At 43.0% G+C, this 20,237-nt stretch overlaps 2 protein-coding genes across 2 annotated transcripts in view; both read left to right on the top strand.

Moving 5' to 3' along the window:
- The window catches only part of PSTPIP2 (proline-serine-threonine phosphatase interacting protein 2), a 70,630-nt gene extending 65,318 nt beyond the window's left edge, over positions 1 to 5,312 (top strand). The window contains exons 14-15 of the mRNA XM_004752223.3: positions 246 to 303; positions 3,704 to 5,312. Of these exons, the coding sequence (XP_004752280.1) occupies positions 246 to 295 (50 nt within the window). The 3' untranslated portion in view covers positions 296 to 303; positions 3,704 to 5,312. The remainder of the gene's footprint in view (positions 1 to 245; positions 304 to 3,703) is intronic.
- A 9,841-nt stretch (positions 5,313 to 15,153) lies between these two features.
- EPG5 (ectopic P-granules autophagy protein 5 homolog) overlaps positions 15,154 to 20,237 on the top strand; it is a 105,765-nt gene continuing 100,681 nt past the window's right edge. Inside the window, exon 1 of the mRNA XM_045065584.1 lies at positions 15,154 to 15,549. Within this exon, the coding sequence (XP_044921519.1) occupies positions 15,169 to 15,549 (381 nt within the window). The 5' untranslated portion in view covers positions 15,154 to 15,168. The remainder of the gene's footprint in view (positions 15,550 to 20,237) is intronic.

Below are 20,237 nucleotides of genomic sequence, written 5' to 3'. Positions count from 1 at the left end.
AGGTGCTGCTCTCTGCACATGGATGCAAAAGGGCAATGAAATCATAGCAGTGATTTCCAGAATGTGTGAGTGAATCCTTTGGTTTATAGTCGTGCCTGCCATTTGTAGGATTTGTCACCAGATGTTTTCTTTTTATAAAAGGACAGTCACTAGAATATTTCACTGGAATGTTTTGATTCCAGAAGGATTAAGATCTTACCGTGAAACAAGATGAACTTAATGTTGCTCTGTTTTGCCTTCTGCAGATGATCAGGATTATTCTTTGGTTAATGACTACAGTCTGATCTACCAGTAACATCAATGGTAAGAACCTTTAATGTTTACATAATCAAGTTGCATTTAGACTGGTGAATGTGTTTGTGAATCTTGGAAGCTGCAAGCGGCAAGGCCTTGCCTCAGGCTGGCCCTCAGTGCATGGGGTTCTGCAGGATGGCCAGTCTGGTTTCCATACAGCAAGGGGACTGGAGTCCATGCCATACGTATTTGAACGAAGAGATTCACCCTTCCCTAATTATTCTGCAGCTCGTTTTCTGCTCCTGTTAAGCTCTTTGTGGCTATAACATACTTCCGCTCAAGGCAAGGATCGCAAACAAAACACACGTGATCTTCACTGTTTAAAAGTAATAGTGTATGCCCCTATTTCTGAAAGGGGAGAAAGTCAAGTAAAAAGAAGTCAGTGAAAATGAGGCAAACACTGTCACACTCACCATTACACAAGGGCATTAAAAGAGTCATCTTGTCTCAGATTATTACTGCTCCAAACTAGCAAACTACAGGGATTCCTAGAGCTGAACTACAGAGCCAGCTGTTGCTGCAGAGATGGCGCTCTGTCTTTGGTTCTCAGACACTTGCAACATGTCTTCATGTTGCAATCTCAGTCTTCACAAATGTAAAGGAATGCCTTTGAAACCAAAAGAGTACTATATAAAACTCTATAAAGTATAACAGTTTTAGCCCAAATGGGCATATCTTGGGGTATGACAACATATGTACGTATGAGCAAAGAAAAGTCTCAAAAAGATATATTCCCAAACTAGTACTAGTTTTTCTTTGTCTTTACTTATGTTTTCCAGTTTGTCTACAGTGAAACTTTATTACTTCTTTAATAAAAAACTGTTTTTGAAGAGTTGACCTTCTGGCACATTCTTGATTTAGTGTGTTCCCGGGAGTGCCAGCAGTGGGGGTGGGCTGCGGGAACTGGACCAGCCTCTCTCCCATCCTCCCTGGTTTGGTGCTACTGTCACTTAGGAAATGGAACAGGTTTGAATAGTGTTCTGTGGTGGCTTTCCTTTAGTGTTTTATAGCACCAAAAGTTCTTTAAAAAAATTCTTAAAAATTTAAATTAAATTAACATGTAATATAGTATTAGTTTCAGAGGTAGAGGTCAGTGATTCATTAGTCTTCTATAATACCCAGTGCTCATTATATCACATGCCCTCCTTAATGCCCATCACCCAGTCACCCCTCCATCCCCCTCCCTTCCAGCAACCCTCAGCTTGTTTCCCATGATTAAGAGTCTCTTCTGGTTCATCTCCCTCTCTGATTTTGTCTTGCTCTATTTTTTCCTCTCTTCCCCCATGATCCTCTGTTTTGTTTCTTAATTTCCACATGTGAGTGAGATCATATGATAATTGTCTTTCTCTTATTGTCTTATTTTGCTTAGCATAATACCCTCTAGCTCCATCCACATTGTCACAAACGGCAAGATTTCATTTTTTGACAGCTGAGTAATATTCCATTGTATATATATATATACCACATCATCTTTATCTATTTATCTGTTGATGGACATCTGGGCCTTTCCCATGGTTTAGCTATTGTGGACATTGCTGCTACAAACATTGGTGTGCAGGTGCCCCTTCAGATCCCCACATTTGTATATTTAGGGTAAATACCTAGTAGTGCAATTGCTGGGTTATAGGGTAGCTCTATTTTCAACTTTTTGAGGAACCTCCATGCTGTTTTCCAGAGTGGCTGCACCAGCTTGCATTTCCACCAACAGTGTAGCACTGAAAAATTCGTGAAGTGAACACGTCAAACATTGCTTGTCTTTAGTCCTCTGAAAACACCTGCTTCGTGACTTACGGCCCATTATCTAGATAGGACAGAAGCCGTGTTGTTTTGGTTACATAGAAACAATTAACTAGTATGTATTTATATTTAAACATGAGTCCTTAAATTGCTTAATAAATGTCTTTAATATCTAAACAACTTTTCTGTGAAAGATGATGGAAATCAAAGACCTAAAATACCCAGGTCTCTGACTATGCATAACTTTCTGACTTATAAGCAACTGGAGTCTATACCTGGTCATCATCACTTCTTCATTTTGTAAGGTTCCTTTTTCTCATGGGAAGAGGCACGGCCCATAGTAGAGGTAGAGAGGGACATAGGGAATCAGTGACTTGAGATTCCTGCCCTCTGGAACACCATGTTTATGATGGCTGCCCATGGTCATTGGCAGCTCCAAGAGTTTGTTTTATTGTTGTTGTTTTTTGTTTTGTTTTTTTTTTTATTTTTAAAAAATTAGTTATTTTTATTAACAGATAATGTATTACTTGCCCCAGGAGTACAGGTCCGTAAATCATCAGGCTTGCACACTTACAGTGTTTTTGTTTTCTTAACCTCTTCCTCTCCTACCCTCACCGACTTGCATAAAGCATGTATTCTAGTTGCTTAATGGTAACCCTTGACCCAGGAACTCTAGTTCCTTAGAGCTGAAGAATCTGCTGTTTGGATACTAAGGCCAACACATGTGAGCTCTGTCACTTCCTCGGGTTCTTTGGTGTGCGCCAGCTCAACGCGTGGGCACTCAGCATAGGTGTGTACTACTGACAGAGTCAAAGAGAATTTTGTCTCTTACAAAGGAAGAAGGAAGGAAGTCTGTCTTAGTTAATAACTTAGCCAAGCAACTTATCACAACACTTAAAAGAGCTTGAGCCTTTGGAAATGAAATAGGAAGGTGTAGGAATCTGTGGTTTGTGTGGTGTCATTGATGCTAGCTACTGTGCCTGTTTTTAGTTGTAACATGTTTAGGTAAAGACAGATTATAACTTGTGTATCAAAAAATATAAATATGTGTATTATTTACCAGAAAGCAATGCTGGTGTTGTCACAACCCATTTTTCATCACTTTCTAAAAAAATTATTTCTTTGAGGGGTGCCGGGGTGGCTCAGTTGGTTAAGCGTTTGCCTTCGGCTCAGCTCATGATCCTGGGATCCTGGGATCCTGGAATCGAGTCCTGCATTGGGCTCCTTGCTCAGCGGGGAGACTGCTGCTCCCTCTGCTGCTCCTCCTGCTTGTGCTCTCTCTCTCTCTCTCAAATAAATAAAAATTTTTAAAAAAGATTTTATTTATTTATTTGACAGAGAGAGAGAGAGAATGTGTGATCTGTGAGAGGTGGGGAGGAGCAGTGGGAGAGGGAGAGCATCTCCAACAGACTCCTGTTGAGTGGGGAGCCCAACACCAGGCTCAATCCCAGGACACTGAGATCATGACCCAAGCCAAAATCAAGAGTTGGCTGCTTAACTGATTGAACCACCCAGTCACCCTAAGTTTTTCATCTATTTTAATACTTATTCCTCACCATTTGCTTTCTTTGGCCAACCAGACATATTCTCAACAGATAATATATCAAGGTGGGAGTGAGGAGCTGATGTGAATGGTTCATTCAAATGAAATGTCTCTGTTATTTTCTTTCAGAAAACAACTCCTTTTCTGGCTGGTGATTCTAGGACGTGGGAGGAAAACACTCAGAGCAGTAGCATCTGTAGCCAAGCTGTGTCAGTCATGAAACTTTGAAGTGAGACCTTGCTGTCATGTTTTGGTATTTTATATTGATTGCAGACATTTAGATCAACTGAGGTTAGGAAAGTTCTGAAATTTTTAAAAGAAGTTTACAGATTGCCCCAGACTGAAGAATTGCTCTTTTCCTGTCAGTTACCAACGTTGTGAATGAATTACGTTATCTCCTGGATCCAGGAAACTCTCTGGATTTGGAGCCTTGACTCCTCTTGTTGGGGGAGAGGTGGCTGCAGAGGGGCCCAAGCCATCAGCCTGTAGGAGCATCTTGGCTTTGGGGGCAGCGTGTCTGTGGAACATTCCACAGCCACACACGTCCTGAGTGGTGCGGAATTTTAAATCCCCTTCCTTTTTGGCTGGAGGACTGAGAGGCCATCTGATTCTACTTTCTCATTTTACAAATGAGGAAATGAGGCCCAGCAGTGTGAAATCCACTTCCTTACTGATTAGGGACAGAACCAAAACTGGAGTGTAAGCTTATCCCACATCACCATTCGAACTAATCCTTCCTGAGGCTGTGGTGCTCGTGTTGAAATTTCAGACGCCAAATGTTTTTGCCAGTGTCTTTTTCAATTGGGAACATTACCAGGGTTTAAATGTCAGCTTTATTTTTGTATGACTCACTGTGTGTGCTGAAGTACAGAGCTCCATATTGAATTAATCTAAGAAGCCGTTGATTATAAAGTATGCCATTATTTTATGTACCACTGAGAAAGTTAGGTAGAGGAGTTGACCATTAATCTGTGACAGTTAATGGCCACACCCATTTGAATTTGATTCGCGAAAGTGTTGGGAAAAAAGCACATCCTAGAATCCGTGCAACAGGATATTTTGACTCCATTGCTAAAAGGATGTTTAGCGTTCCCATGCGAGTCCTCCATCCCGGGTCTTCTTCACAGAGAATCTTTCTGGAATTTTTAAAAGTGTTGATCTTAGCCCTCCACAGGTATTTGAGTCTTCCTTTTGTTACCCACAAACAGTGGGGAGACTTACATCCCTTTTGTGTAATATCCACACACCATGAGAAAACAGTACATTGTGGTGAATAGCAAACTAGCACTGCTACTTACTCGGTATGTTGTAAAATTCTGTTGTCACCAAGAGCATGTATTTTCTTCTCCTGCCAGTGCAATAGATTTCTCAGAACTATGCATAAATTGATTGAAACAAAATTGATTATTTCCCCCCATTTAATGTAAGGTGTTACTGAAAGGGGCCGCTTCTTGTCATGACAGGAAACTTGCGTCAGTTGGATATCCTTTTGAGAAACTGAAGTTTGCAAAGGGCCATTGGCTTCCCCAAATTGAGCAGGCTCAGGAAATTTTCCTTCGAACTCAGAACATTCTGTTTTTAAGTATTTTATTTATTGTTGGCATTTCCTCAGGGATTTCACTTTTCTCTCTATTGGTCAGTGTCATTGATGTAAAAGTCTTATGAATTGAAAATATTTTTATTTTGTGGCTTTTTCAGTTGGATATGAAGTGAAATAAAGGTTCTTAGTGATTTGGGATTTATTTTGCATTTTTGTGATCCTCCAGGCAAAGTCGCTTCCTTGGGGAGGCACCGTCCACTGTCTAGTTTAATCCAGACTAGATTGGATCCCACTGCTGTGTCCTTTTCTCTCTCCCATATTTTCCTTGACACAACAAGATTCACGTTTGAAATTAATTGTTCCAAGTCTGGCTTCCCTCCTGGACAGTAACCTTCATGACAGCAGGTCCCTCTCTGTCAGTACTTCCTGCTGTGTCCCAGCACCTGACACACTGTAGTGAGTATGAAAGAGAGAAGACCTGGAGAAACAACCAATTGAGAGAGAACCCAGAGTGTAAAGGCAGTGAAGCCAGTCAAATAAGTATGTATGTTAAGTTTAGTAAATATGAGCTACCCTGAAGACCGTGGCTGTCTTCATTTGAGTTCTACTGGAAGCCCACCCAGCGATAAGAATTTGAGTGCAGGTCCTTTTTCTGGGGGGGATGATCCCAGAAAGCACCTGTATGGGAGTGGGGAGGTAAAGGGAATGGAAGAAAGGAGGGAAGGGAGGGAAAGCAAAAGCCTACATTATCCAGCCAGTCAGCAATGCGGGCACTGGGGCTTCAATCTGGGGACTCCTGGGGAACTGTGTGGGACATGCATCTCAGGGATGGCTCCCCGGTGGGGTGGAGCGGTCATATTCCTTCTCCACCTCTCTTCACTCACTGGTTGAGGACCACCCCTGGGAGGCACGAATTCCCTGGCATTTCTGAGCTGCCCAAAAGGCGGAAATGGCCACAGAGTGGGGTCCAGATCACTGAGAGAGTCCTTGGGAGGGGCAGTTCCTGGAATCTGGGCTGCTGTGGGAGGAAATGCTAAGTACTGAGGGGATGTGGATGGTACCCTGACAGTGGCTGACCCCTGCGTGGGTCAGATCCACTGTGCCCACATGAGCTGGACTCCACCCTGCCACCACTTCTTCAAGTTCCGGTTTACACACACACACACTCACCCAGCAGGTTTAGTAGGACAAGCTATAGTCCCTTGCTATAGATGGTTCTGAGTCTAAAACTGCTATTCATTCTCTCCTTCCTCTACCAGCCAGTTATGGAATGAACTGTATTCTGGCCATTGCTCCCCCCTGCGCAAATTTATGTGTTGAAGTCCCACACCTCTGTACCACAGGACGTGACTGTGTTTGGAGACAGGGCCTTGAAAGAGGTGAGGAAGTGGAAATGAGATCCCTGGGGTGGGGCACTAATCTAGTCTGATCGGTGTCCTTCTAAGAAGCATTAAGAGACACACCAGGACTGAATGTGCATGAAAGGACCTTGTGAAAAATAACCAGAGGATGGCCATCAGCAAGCCGACGGGAGAGGCCTCAGAAGAAACCAACCAGCACCTTAATCTTGGATTGCCAGCTTCCAGAATTGCAAGAAAATGAATTTCTACTGTTTATACCAACCAGTTTGTGGTATTTTGATACAGCAGCCCTAGCAAATTAATACCACACATTCTGGATGCCCTTCTCCCTTGGCAAGTCTACTGATTGGTGGGGGTGACCCAAACCCTCATCCCTAAGGGGTTTTAGCCCTTGGTTATCAGGCTCTTGTCAGAAGGAGAGGGAAAAGCAGACTCTCCACCGGCAGGGAGCCTGACATGGGACTCGATCTCAAGACCCTGGGATCATGACCTGGCAGCTGCTTAACCGGTTGAGCCACCCAGACCCCCCCACCACAGTGGAAGCCTTTCTGTGTCACCTGGTTGATACATCTCCCAGCAACCACGTCATGCCAGATGCTCTAGTCCAGCAGAGACTGAAGTTGAAGAAATGGGAAGCACCAGTTTCCCAAGTGGGTCAGTGTGATCTCTGGTGGCAGAGGCCAGTCTCATCCCTTTGCTCCCAGACCTGTGTTTTCTATCTATTGGGGTCAACACAAAGTACCATATTATGACTGTATAAGCACCATATAAGACTTCATCTTTAAGACCAGCACCCCAATTCTGCAACATATTCTCAAGCTGCCACCAACATCCTATCAGGACAGCAGCTTCTAGGTGACATGGCATGTAGCAGACAAAGTGGAGCCCATGGACCTTTCCCCATCGTGGCACCAACTTCTATAAAGTAAAGCTCTTGGTGTCAGGTATGCATTTTCAGTGGGGGCAGTATTGCTCATGGGGGGGGGGGTGAAAAAAATTGGCTCTTGATGGGAAAACTAATCTTTTTAAAAAAATATTTATTTATTTGACAGAGATCACAAGTAGGCAGAGAGGCAGGCAGAGAGAGAGGAGGAAGCAGTCTCCCCTCAGAGCAGAGAGCCTGATGTGGGGCTTGATTCCAGGACCCTGGAATCATGACCTGACCTGAAGGCAGAGGCTTAACCCACTGAGCCACCCAGGCGCCCCAGGAAAACCAATCTTACTCTTCTTATGTTTAAAGCACACACAGTGGTGCATATACAGATATCCAGTGTTATCTGTAGTATTAACATATCACAGGAGTGGCAATTAGAAAAAAATGTCTAAAAAGGCTCCATAGGATAATGAAAAACAATTTGGCAAATACCGGTCTAAGGTGATGTGTGGGATTTCATAATTATACATGAGACACTCTTTCAGCCTTTGGATAGCATTGTTGGCCAAGACAAGACCAGCAGAAAAGGAGACTCTGTTCTTGGAATCAGTCCCAGCAGAGGTGAATCTGCTCCTTCTAGAGTGGAAGGTGTTCAGTGGAATCACATTTCCATCAAGTCACTGGTTGGTCTCCTTGGGGGGATGACAACGTATTTAGGGGTCGACTTCAGCTTCAGGGACTAATTGTGCAGACATTTAGCAGCAGTCACAAAGGCAGGCCTGGGGAGTGGGGGCCCTTTTAAGAGTCTTCATCCCTGACACTCAGCTCTCTGTCCATGAGTCCATGGAGGGGCATGGCCAAGGCCAGAGGCTGGTTGGACGTCCCCGGATGAGTCATCCTACCCACCTGGTTGCTCTGGATCTCCTTCGATGAGTAGCTTCTTGCAGGTGCTGCTAAGTAATACACATTTCACATTTTGCTGCCCATTCTTTTGTTTTGAGTCTTCTGATCCCATTCCCTGATCCATGAGTCAAGTCATGCACCATTGCCTAGCAGTGCGCATCTGTGCTTACCTGGGGCTCCTCCTCCTTTCACACCGGGCTGATGACCGACTGTGGTACTCGATGCGCTGCCCACGGGGAGCAGTTCTCTTCATCCTGGAGGGGTGTCATGGAGCAGCTGTCCACATAGAGATGATCAACAGTTAACATGCAGACCTGATTTACTCTTGAGCCGGATGTGAGTGTTCTGCTCTTCTCACCCACCGGGTTGAAGGAAATGTCCTCTGAGGCCACAGATATGAGCTGGAAGGAGAAACATGAGTGCAACAGAGGAAGTTGGTGGAGGTGTCTGCATTGCGTGACATCCTGGCCTTCTGGATTTGCCCCTGCCTGTTCCAGAATGTACCAGAATGCCCCCTGGATGTGACTTGGGGAGGGTCTAAATAAGGATAAGCTAGTTTGGAGTAACATTATTTCACGTTCCTGTTTCTGTTTCCTTTGTAACTTTTTGGGTAACTTTTATAAAATGCATTTCTGTCCATGTTACCAAAGAGGCTTTCTGGCTTTCTTGTCAGTCCTAGTGATCCGAGCTTGTAATTCTACTTGGTACTACGATAGCAGTCGACAACCAACCCACTCTATTGGTCCTTATAATTACGTTTCACCCCATATCTCTCAAGTATCAGGAATGTTGTATAAAACCATCCCCCTGAATCCTGTCCTGAGTCCCTACAGATGAGGTCTCCAATGATTGGTGGTCAGCTTGGTGGTCATCGCCACTCCACTTCCATAAGCAGTGAGATCCTTGTGACCATCTGGCTGGGAAGGTGTCTGATTCCAGAATGCCATCCTGACATCTGAGCACCATTTCTTTCTTTCTTTCTTTTTTTTTAAAAGATTTTCTTTATTTATTTGACAGACAGAGGTCACAAATAGGCAGAGAGGCAGGCAGAGAGAGAGGAAGGGAAGCAGACTCCCCGCTGATCAGAGAGCCAGACGTGGGGCTTGATCCCAGGACCCTGGGATCATGACCTGGGCCGAAGGCAGAGGCTTTAACCCACTGAGCCACCCAGGTGCCCCTGAGCACCATTTCTGATACTAACTATCTTAGTTTGGGTTCCTCAAGGAGGCCTGGAGACCAGGAGTTCAAGAGTTTGAGAGTTTGAGATCAAGTAGTTTACTTCAGAGGTGAACCCAGAGAACACTAGTAGTGAAATGGGAACTGAAAAAGGGAAGAGAAGGAAGTGAATAGAGACTGTGTTATCAAGGATGTCGCCACTGTGGTCAGTTGGAGCTGAATCCCACAGGGGACTCTGGGAAATACCACAGAACGCAGATCACAGTGTTAGTCCCTGACAGGTGTGAGGGAGCTTTGCTAAAGCTGCTATAATAAGGTACCATACTGACAGGCTTAAACAACAGAAATGTGTTATCTCACAGTTGTGGAGTTTAGAAGTCCAAAGTCACGTGGTCAGCAGAGTTGTTTTCTTCTAAGGACTGTGTGGGAAGGAGCTGTTCTAGATCCCTCTCCTAGCCTGGTAGATCGTTATCTTACTTCTCTGCATGTTTCTGTGTCCCAATTCCACCTTTGTAGAAGGACACAGGTCATGGTTAGGGCCCACCTTTATGACCTCCTTTTAACCAGATTATCTAACGACCCTATCGTCAAATAAGGTCACATTCTCAAGTATTGGAAGTTAGGACTTCAATATACAAATTTTGAGGGATACAATTCAACCCATCATGGTATTTATATGTCAACCCCCATCTGTCACTGGTTGAGGGCTGCTTTCAGTTTAGGGGGATGCAGTATTCCCGTGGCACCTTCAGGCTGGTGAATGTGTACCCAAAGCGGGCTCTGAGGCAAAGATGTGACAGTTGGAGTTTGGATCTCATACTCAGAAATCATAAATGCCAAGGAGATATGAGTGGGACACCAGCAGGTATCTGATGTTTGGGATGCACTCACCATTTCTATGACTCATTTACCTTTTTTTTTTTTTTTTTTTTAAAGAGGGCAAGATTATGAGAGGGGAAGTAATATAAAAAAATAAAAGTTTTATATGTTTGGCTTCCTGTAGAAACAAAAGTCTGTTAATAAAAGAAACCTCGTCTATATAAGAGTCTTCAAAAAAGACATAGTCAGGATATTTTTGGTACATGCACTTCCAGCTAATTGTCTCAAGAAACTGTAAAAAACTTAGAGGCGTTATTCATTAAACATCTTCTGCTCAGGTCATGATCCCAGGGTCCTGGGATGGACCCCCGCATCAGGCTACCTGCTTGGTGGGAAGCCTGTTCTCCCCTTCTACTCCCCCTGCTTGTGTTCCCTCTCTTGCTGTCTTCCTCTGTCACATAAATAAATTAAATCTTAAAAAAGAAAGAAAGAAAGGGAAAGAAATATAGAAGTAAAGTGATTTCCTCATAATTTTTAAAAAATATGTTTAGTAATCATGAATGATGAAATAATTAATGCCTTGTACAGATTGAGGAAGTAATTAACTGTAGCATGAGGGACTTCTCAGAAATCACACGAGAGGCTGCATCATCAGGGGGTATTGCCGCCAGATGGCAACAGAGCCTGTGGAATCGAATTTTGTAAGGGAGTTTAAGAAGGGTTTACCTTGAGCTCATTCCTGAGTTCAGCAACTTTCACTGAAAGTTATGGCAAATGCTGTTCCGGATACTGGCTGCCTTAGGAATCAGGCTCATATTAAATTTTGGAATACTGTATTTTGTATGTAAATTTTACTCCTTTTATGATTGCCTGGTAATGGTTTTAAATTGGGATTTTTTTCATGAGATTGAAAATTATTTTATTTAAAAAATTTTAAAAAGATTTTATTTATTTATTTGGCAGAGAGGGAGAGAGGGGGAGAGAGAGAGAAAAAATAAGCAGGGAGAGAGGCAGGCAGAGGCAAAGGGAGAAGCAGGTTCCCTGCTGAGCAGAGAGCCAGATGTGGGGCTCTGTCCCAGGACACTGGGATCATGACCTGAGCTGAAGGCAAATGCTTAACTGACTGAGCCCCCCATGTGACCTGAAAATTATTTTAAATTTTGAAAGCTGCGGTGAAAATGAATATAACCCATTGGAAGGAAATTTAGTAAATACTTACTAGAATTAAAAATGAGAATGTGCTTTGATCAGCAATTTTGCAGCTAGGCATCTATCTTATGGAAAAACACATGCACAAAAAATATACAAGTGTGGTCATTTGTAAGCATTGTTTTTTTTTCAAGATTTTATTTTTTTTAAGTAATCTCTATACCCAATATGGGGCTCAAACTTGCAACCCCAAGATCAAGAATGTATCCTCTACCCACTGAGCCAGCCCCTAGGCATTGTTTTTAATAACGAAAAATTAGAAACAATTTAATGGCCATCAGAAGTGTGTTTAGGGGCTCCTGGATGGCCCAGTGGGTTAAAGCCTCTGCCTTTGACTCAGGCCATGATCCCAGAGTACTGGGATCGAGCCCCACATAGAGCTCTCTGCTCAGCGGAGAGCCTGATTGCCCCTCTCTCTCTGCCTACTTGTGATCTCTGTGTGTCAAGTAAATAAATAAAATCTTAAAAAAAAAAGAAGTGTGTTTAAATAAAATTAGGGAATATTTAATTAATTAAGGGAAAAATGAAATAGAGCCATTTTCCTTACAAGGAAATATCTTCAGAATTTATGAATTAAAAGGTTACAGACAATGTATACATAAACATTGGGTATTTAAGAATGTGATATTTGTACATGGGTAGAATGTTTGAAAGGATGCATACTGAACTGTTAATAATGATTAACTCTAGAGAGAGTAGGGTTAACTTTCTATTACATGTTTTTCTATGTTATACTTCTATGTTGTTTGCAGACACATTTAAGAATATTATAATTTAACACTATTATAGGATTTTTTTTGAAGGGAAGAAAAAATATATAAAACCAATACCCAATAGTCAGTGCTGTGACTATTCTGAATAACCCAGTATCTTTTAAATGAAGTATTTCTGATATTCATCTCAGCTCCAGTGTGTAAGTACAGAGTACTGCAATTACGGAGAGAGTAAGCCTAGATACCTATCTTAAAAGTCTATTTGGGGGCCCCTGGGTGCCTCAATCAGTTAAGTGTCTGCCTTCAGTTCAGGTCATGATCCCAGGGTCTTGGGATCAAGCCCGGTGTTGGGCTCCCTGCTCAGCGGGGAGACTGTTTCTCCCTCTCCCTCTGCCTGCTTCTCCCTCTGCCTGCCGCTCCCCCCCTGCTTGAGCTCTCTTTCTCTCTCTCAAATAAATAAGGAGAATCATTTTTTTAAAAAATGTATTTATACTGTACGACTTCATTGGTTCAAATTCCAGCCCTCCCATTTACTAGCTCAGGCTAGCTTGCTAGAATGACTGTAGGCAAATCATTTAACATCTCTGAGTCTCAGTTCCTTTCTATAAAATGAGAACAATGAAACAACTGACTTCGCAGAATTGTTGTGAGAATCAAATGGATTATGTGAAAAGTACTCAGAACAGTTCCTGACTGATAGTAAGAGCTCAGGAAATGGTGATTATCACTACCCATGGACCTTTTTTTTTTTTTTTAAGTGTGATAGTTTTTTTTTTTTAAAGATTGTTATTTGTTTATTTGACAGAGATCACAAGTAGGCAGAGAGGCAGGCAGAGAGAGAGGAGGAAGCAGGCTCCCTGCTGAGCAGAGAGCCCAATGTGGGGCTCGATCCCAGGACCCCGGGATCATGACCTGAGCCGAAGTCAGAGGCCTTAACCCACTGAGCCACCCAGGTGCCCCTACGCAAGGATCTTAGTAGCAAACCTTCCACTGTTAAATTAGGCCAGTGATTAACCACGCTTGCTGCCAATGTAAATTTTTTAGGGTTTCTGCAGATAACATTTATGTATAGAAGGTACATTTATCATTATTTTCTTTTTTGAAAGTAATCTTTAAATTAACTATTTCAAAATTAATGTTCAATTTATTAGTCATATACATTGTAAAATTTAGTTTTTCTTTTTTAATTTAGTTTTTCTTAAGTCTTTATCTTTATAAATCTCAACATTCTATTTATAAATCTAATAAATTTTAATAATCACTTTCAAGGGGGGGGGCTTAAACATTTGGTCATTCAAATTCAATAGACCAAATTTTGTTCAACAATCAGTTCCATTTATGACTTAAATTCCCTCAAGTATTTTAGACTACAGTATTAAATTAAAAAAATATTTTATTTATTTATTTGACAGAGAAAGAGATCACAGGTAGGCAGAGCAGCAGGCAGAGATAGAGGGAGAAGCAGGCTTCCTGCTGAGAAGAGAGCCTGATGCAGGGCTGGATCCTAGGACCGAGATCAATGACCTGAGCAGAAGGCAGAGGCTATTAATCCACTGAGCCACCCAAGTGCCCCTAAACTACACTATTAAATTTAATATAGATTAATTTATTCTGTTGCCTGAACTGACCAGCAAAACTGCTTATAGTACTAAGTTCTAACAAATTCAGTTCATATATATATTTTTTTTTTTACACTTTTTTTTTTTTAAACAAAATTCAATTTGTAAATGTAAAGTATGCCACTTTCCCCCTTAGGTTGTGATACATTTATCTCAACTTATCTATGCTTTCCAACTAAATTGTAAACCATAGGAAGTGAAGGTAAGGTCACTTCTGTTTTGCTAAGTAGTGACTAACACGTACAGAACTTTGAAGGCCAAGAAGGATTTGAATTGGTCTAAACCGGAAAGGGCATTCCAGACCTGAAGAAACACCAGCAAAACAATGGGTAGTAAAGGTGGTAAAAAGATTTTGTTCGTATTTGCCAAGTCTGGCCCATTATAAATAAATAAATAAATAAATAAGCACACACACACACACACACACACATACACACACACACACACACACACAGAGGTATACAAAGCGCATGTGTATACTGAGTGGCTTGATAACATTTTTGTTGTTGAGGATTTCAAAATACACGAAACCGTTCTTTGTATAATCAAATAGCTCCTAAACAAGTCGCTGTGCAGGGTGTATCTCTGAGATGCTTCCCATTTCTCATATCATATTCCCGGATTTTTCATTCTAGGAGGATATGCTACCAGCGCGTGGATAGTCTCATTTTCCTCCCACATAAGCCATCTCAACTCTCTTACCCCGCCACCAGACACAACAACTCACACTCATTTGTTCCATCCATCAAATATTTATTGAGCATCTACTCTACACTGGCCGGCGTTGTAAAGACCCTGGGGAGGCAAGAGGGAACAAAACAAAGAACGCTTGCCCTTTAAAAGCTTACGTTCTGGAGCAGGGACAGGCACAAACATAAAAGCAAATTATGTAGTATTTTGTAGGAGCACTAAGTGCTCTGGATAGAAGAAACTGAACAGCTGGGGAAGGGAGATGGCGCCAGGTTTTTAACACCTGGAATTTAAAAATGAAGCAAGGTACGGACAATCTACACTAAGAAGGCTTTTACGTGTCTTGTTTCTTCTCTGGCCTTCTCGGGACAGGGGTCTGTTTCCCGCCTGGCACTTTGTACAGTAATGGTAACTTCCACTCCCTGATATGCCTGTCACTCCCGATTGGGCCGTTTAATCTCCATCAAATAGCATCGTTGCCATTTACAAAAGTGGGAACCAACATGCAAATCTCAAGGGTACATCCCGAGCGCAAAGCAGAGGCTGAGGCTGCCTGACTGGATCCACTTAACTACAGGTCCAAACGAGACTGAGAGACGTCCGTCCTCGGACTCCTTAAAGCCGGCGAGCGTGAGTGAGGTGTGCGCCAGCGCACCCGGCGTGCACACTGAGTGAGGGCAGGAGAGACAGATGAGACGCTCCACCGGGAGAGCCCGCACCGGGGTTCCACACAACCCAACGAACCTGCGTACGGGGCACAGGGAGCACTGGGCCAGGGGTGGGGCCTGGAGGGAAGGGGCGGGGCCGCCCTCCTTCAGAGAAAAAAAAAATGCGCCTCCTGGAGTGGTTTGTCCTACGTTGCGGCCCGTAGCGTCCCTGGGTGCCGCCCCTTCTCCGGGAGTGGTGGAGGCCCGATCACGTGATAAGTACGGAGGCCGGAACTGGGTCGGTTGTGGCAAGCGCAGGGTTTTGACAAAAACAAACAGCGACGGCGCTGCCGCAGGGTCTATGGCCGAGGCGGTGAGGCCTCCGCGCCGGGCCAAGGCCAAGGCCAGCCGGACAAAAACCAAGGTGAGGATCTCCCCGCCACCCTCCCGAGACCGTGGCGGATGCGCTCTGTCTCCTTTTCCCCCTCTTGGGCCTCTCCAGCCAGGGCTACCCATCTCCTGAGCCCTCCGCAGTCTCTGGTCGCACATTCCAGTATGTGATCCCACCACCCACCGACACCAGCCCTGTTCGTCTGTTCGAGCTCCACGTTCCCTTACTATATTTTGTCAGGAGCCCATATTTTCCTTTTTCTTCTCTGACATCAGGGGGCTCCTTCTTTACTGCTTTCTTCTTGACTTTTCCACACCTGGGCCTGGATTCCTGCCGTGGAGCACCTTTTCATCTTTGACTCTCTTTTGTCCTTTATTTATTTTTTAAAAAGATTTTATTTGTTTACTTGGCAGACAGAGATCACAAGTAGACAGAGAGGCAGGTAGAGAGAGAGAGAGGGAAGCAGGCTCCCTGCTGAGCAGAGAGCCCTATGCGGGACTCGATCCCAGAACCCTGAGATCATGACCAGAGTCGAAGGCAGAGGCTTAACCCACTGAGCCACCCAGGCGCCCTTTTTTGTCCTTTAAACTTAAACCTGGGAACATTTTCAGTCCTCTCGTGAACAGAGGGAAGGAGCCGCTTCTCGACGGGTAGCATGAGCCCTCTGGCAGAGCTGTATGGATAGCGACAGATTGTAGCGATGTACCTTTTTACTTTTGAAATTCAAGGTGGTAGAGTGCTGCTGCTGTTTATTTCTCATAATCCTGGTCGTTTATGATGGGGGAAGAATGTCCAGAAATTAAACCAGAGCAGGACTCACACAGTAGAGATGGGTTTGAATTTTCTGGGTTACTTTTGTTGGTTTGGTTTGTTTTCAGGTGCAGCTTGGTTTTAATTTTTCTCATATATTTTCTGAAATGACACTTATTTTACAGTGAACAGGTTAAATGCTGCCCCTGGATGGCTGGACCTAGATTATTCTGGCTTACCTGGAACTGAATTTACATTAAGGAAATAATGAGGGTAGTAATACAATTACTGGAAATTTCCTTTCTAACTAGTGGGTGATGTTGCAAAGCAAGTGTAGCTTAAAAATGGTACTTAAATCTTTCTCATAGGAGCAAAGTTTTGACAGGAGACAGGTTTTGAAAGATACTATTTTTAATTAGCCATAAATGATATGTGTGACTCTGTTTTATTGTGCATTTTAAAAAGGCTGTAATGGAGTTATGCACACCAGTGTACCCAGGCCTATGAGGAGTTACTCTTTGGGGTGAAAGCCATTTTGCTATCTAATTTAAGAAGCATATTTAAGAGAAATAATTTTTCATTGTATTGGGGTGGTAAAGAACTAGCTAGATGGAGGAAGAAAAAAAAAAGCCCTTGGTGAACCATGCATAAGGTCCTTGTACCTAGAATATGGTAGTGTGTAACATGTAAACATCAGTCACGTATAGGGCAGAACATTAAATCTTAATATGTAGGGCTTCCCCCCCCCCCAAACAAATGATGAAACTAAAGATCAGAGAAGTTAAATGGTAGGCCCAAAGTCAGTTTGATAACTCAGATTAAGGCCAAAAATCTCAATCCAGTAGCTTAGTTCATTAATTCATATATCTATATGTCTGTCTATAGATACTTAAAAATAGTTAAGAAGATTCTCTGTTACGTTATTTTGTTTGCAACAGGACTTCTAAAGTAAAAACCTTGAGCTTTTAATCTATCTTGGAAAACCAATTGCTCATTTTATTGATACATTTCAGGCAATTTTCCTACACAGACATAGGTTAATTTATTTGAAGAGGCCTTCATTCCAGAGGTGTTTGGTCAAACCAGAAATCCTGGATGTGTGCTTTTTTTCTCTCTCCAAATCTAATCAGTCACTAAGTCCTGCCAGTTGTATTTCCTAAATACTCTCTTAATTTTGCTCATTTTTCTCCATCGTACCACCACCATCCTCCAAGAAAGACTTCTTGGATTTCTGCTAAACTGGCTTTTCCAAATTCATTTTAGCTGCCCACTCTCTAAACTGAAGCCGGTTGATAGTTTTAAAAAACAAAAACCAAAACTGATAACTCTCCTTCTTAAAATCTTGCAAAGGTTCCCCATTACCCCCAGGCTGGAGTCCAGAGTCCTCAGCATCGACTCGGGGCCCTTAATGATCTGTCTTTCTCTTCAGCCTGAGGTTTACTACTACCATCTCTTTGGTTCTCAACTATATATATAAAATATATAAATACGTGTATCTTCTGCTTCAGGGCCTTTGCACATGCTATTTTTTCTACCCGCATTTCTCTTCCTACCCCTCTTCACCTACTGCTCAGTTGTGAGGTCTCTACTAAAACAGCACTTCCTTGGAAGAGCTTTCCCTTATCACCCTCATGTTACTCCCTCCTGCAGTAACACCCTGCACCTCCTTTGTCCCTTGTCTCACTTGTAGTTATTTTGACAACTCTTCTCCATAGACTGTGTCCTCAGTGAGGCAAGGACTTGTTTGTTTCCAGTACCCTTCACAGCCCTTTTTGCACTTGGTCATGTTTGTTAAATAAAGGAATAGATGCCAGTATTGAAGAATACTTCCAAGCTTATTTCCTCTGAGTAGAATGAAAAAAACAAGTGGAAAAAGTCCACAACACCAGCAAGGCTCTCATACCTGTCATTGTAAAAATTGTTCTTTTAGAGTCAGTAGATTTGCTTTAGTGTTGGCATAATTATAAAGTTCTGCATTAATGAAATCTTTATTATCTGTTGTCTAATTTAGCAGTGATTTACGGAGCCATGAAGCAGTTCCAAGACTCAGTTCAGGAAGTGAGTAGTGTCACGTGTTGTTCCCTTCAGATAGTTTGACTGGCTTGTGGATTTTTTTTTACCCAGCAGCTGACCTGCATTCCTCAATGTTAATCATCTGGTAGATGACTTCACATTGTTAGGCTGTAGTTAATCTCCTCATTCCTAAGAGGTTGTCCTAATAATGTTTTCATTCTTTTAGTACATCTTCTACTGGAATATCCCCCACCTCAGAGGACCCTGACTTCGGTGATCTTGGTAGATTTTGAGTTAAGAACAGTAGATTTTTAGATTTGGACTTATTCTACAGATGCAGTTTGTATTTTACAGTCATGGAATATGCACAGACAGTTAAACTCTGAATGCTAGCGACTCATTAATTGTAACAGCATATTGTAATTGCTAAGGGTAGACTGAGATGTGGCCCAGAAAGCTGATCACAGAAACGGAAAGACCCTTATTTTTTTTAATTTTTAAAAGATTCTATTTATTTATTTGAGAGAGAGAGAGAACAAGCAGTGGGGAAGGGCAGAGGGAAAGAGAGAGAGAGAAGCAAACTCCCTACTGAGCAGGGAGCCTGACTGGGGCTCGATCCCAGGACCCAGAGATCATGACCTGAGCCAAAGGCAGATGCTTAACCAACTGAGCCATCCAGGTGCCTCTGGAAAGACCTTTAAATCTCCATCCCCTATTGTTTCTTAGCCTGGATGATTTCTACCACTTAGCTGTTCCCCCTCATGAACAGGAATGAAGGTAGGGGCTGTTATATATTATTTAGGTCCTTTTGTGCCTCCTAAGGTCCATTCATTTGTTGATTAAATACTCATTGGTCACCAGGAACTGTTCTAGGCACCTGGGAAGTAACATAAGAAAATGAAAGAACCTGGTCTTAATGTACATCACATTCTCAAGGGAGAGGACAAATGAACAACCCCACCTAAAAAAATAAAATATATGATATATTAGGAGATGATAAGTGTGAGAAAAAGAGAAAAAGAACAGGGCACAGAGTTGGGGAGCAGTGGTGAGAGATAAGGATGGGTTGCAGTTTTCCAAGGTGACATTTAAGTAAAGACACGAAAGAGATGAGGGAGTTAACCATGTAGATATTGGGGAAGAAACGTTCCAAGCTAAGGCCCTAAGGGAGTGGCCTGCCTGGCCTGCCCTAAGAACTGCCAGGAGGCAGTCTGGGTAGGAGAGGAGTGAGGGACAGGGGAATAGTGGGATAAAATCAGAAACCTAACACACGGGCCAGGTCAAGCAGGGCTGTGGGGGCCATTGTAGCAACTTCTGCTTTGAAATATGTAAGGATCTCAAGAGTTTTGAGCAGAGAAGGGGTATGATCTGAGTTATGCCTTAAAGGATCACTGTGCTTGCTGAGTTGAGAATCAGCTGTAAAGGAGCAAGAGTAAAGGCAGAGACCTTTAGTCTGTTGGAATAATCCAGGCAAGAGGTGACAGTGGCTCAGACCAGACTTGTACAGCAGAGATGGTGAGAAGTGTTTGACTCTGGAAGTTTCTGCAGGTAGAGCCAAGAGGATTTTCCGATGGCTTGGATCTGGCATGTGAGAGAGAGAAGAGTCACGGATGACTCTGAGACGAGGTGGTGGGTGGAACGGGTTTGGGGGCTGATTAGGAGTTGAGCTTTGATTATGGAAATTTTGAAACAGGTGTCTATTAGACATCAAAATGGAGATATAAAGTAGGGTTGAGTATATGAATCTAGAGCTTGGGAGAGCCAGGTTGGGATTAAGATCTGGGAGTCTTCGGGGTGCCTGGGTGGCTCAGTCGATTGAACGTCCAGCTCTTGGTTTTGGCTAAAGTCACGATCTCAGGGTCATGGCATCAAGCCCCGCATTGGGCTCCATGCTCTCAGCACGGAGTCTGCTTGAGATCCTCTCCCCCCACCAATAAATCAATCTTAAAAAAAAAAAA

Source organism: Mustela putorius, unplaced genomic scaffold, assembly GCF_011764305.1.
Source record: "Mustela putorius furo isolate JIRA1106 unplaced genomic scaffold, ASM1176430v1.1 tig00003858_pilon_pilon_pilon, whole genome shotgun sequence".
Taxonomy (NCBI): domain Eukaryota; kingdom Metazoa; phylum Chordata; class Mammalia; order Carnivora; family Mustelidae; genus Mustela; species Mustela putorius.
This window is presented reverse-complemented; position numbering and strand designations above follow the sequence as displayed.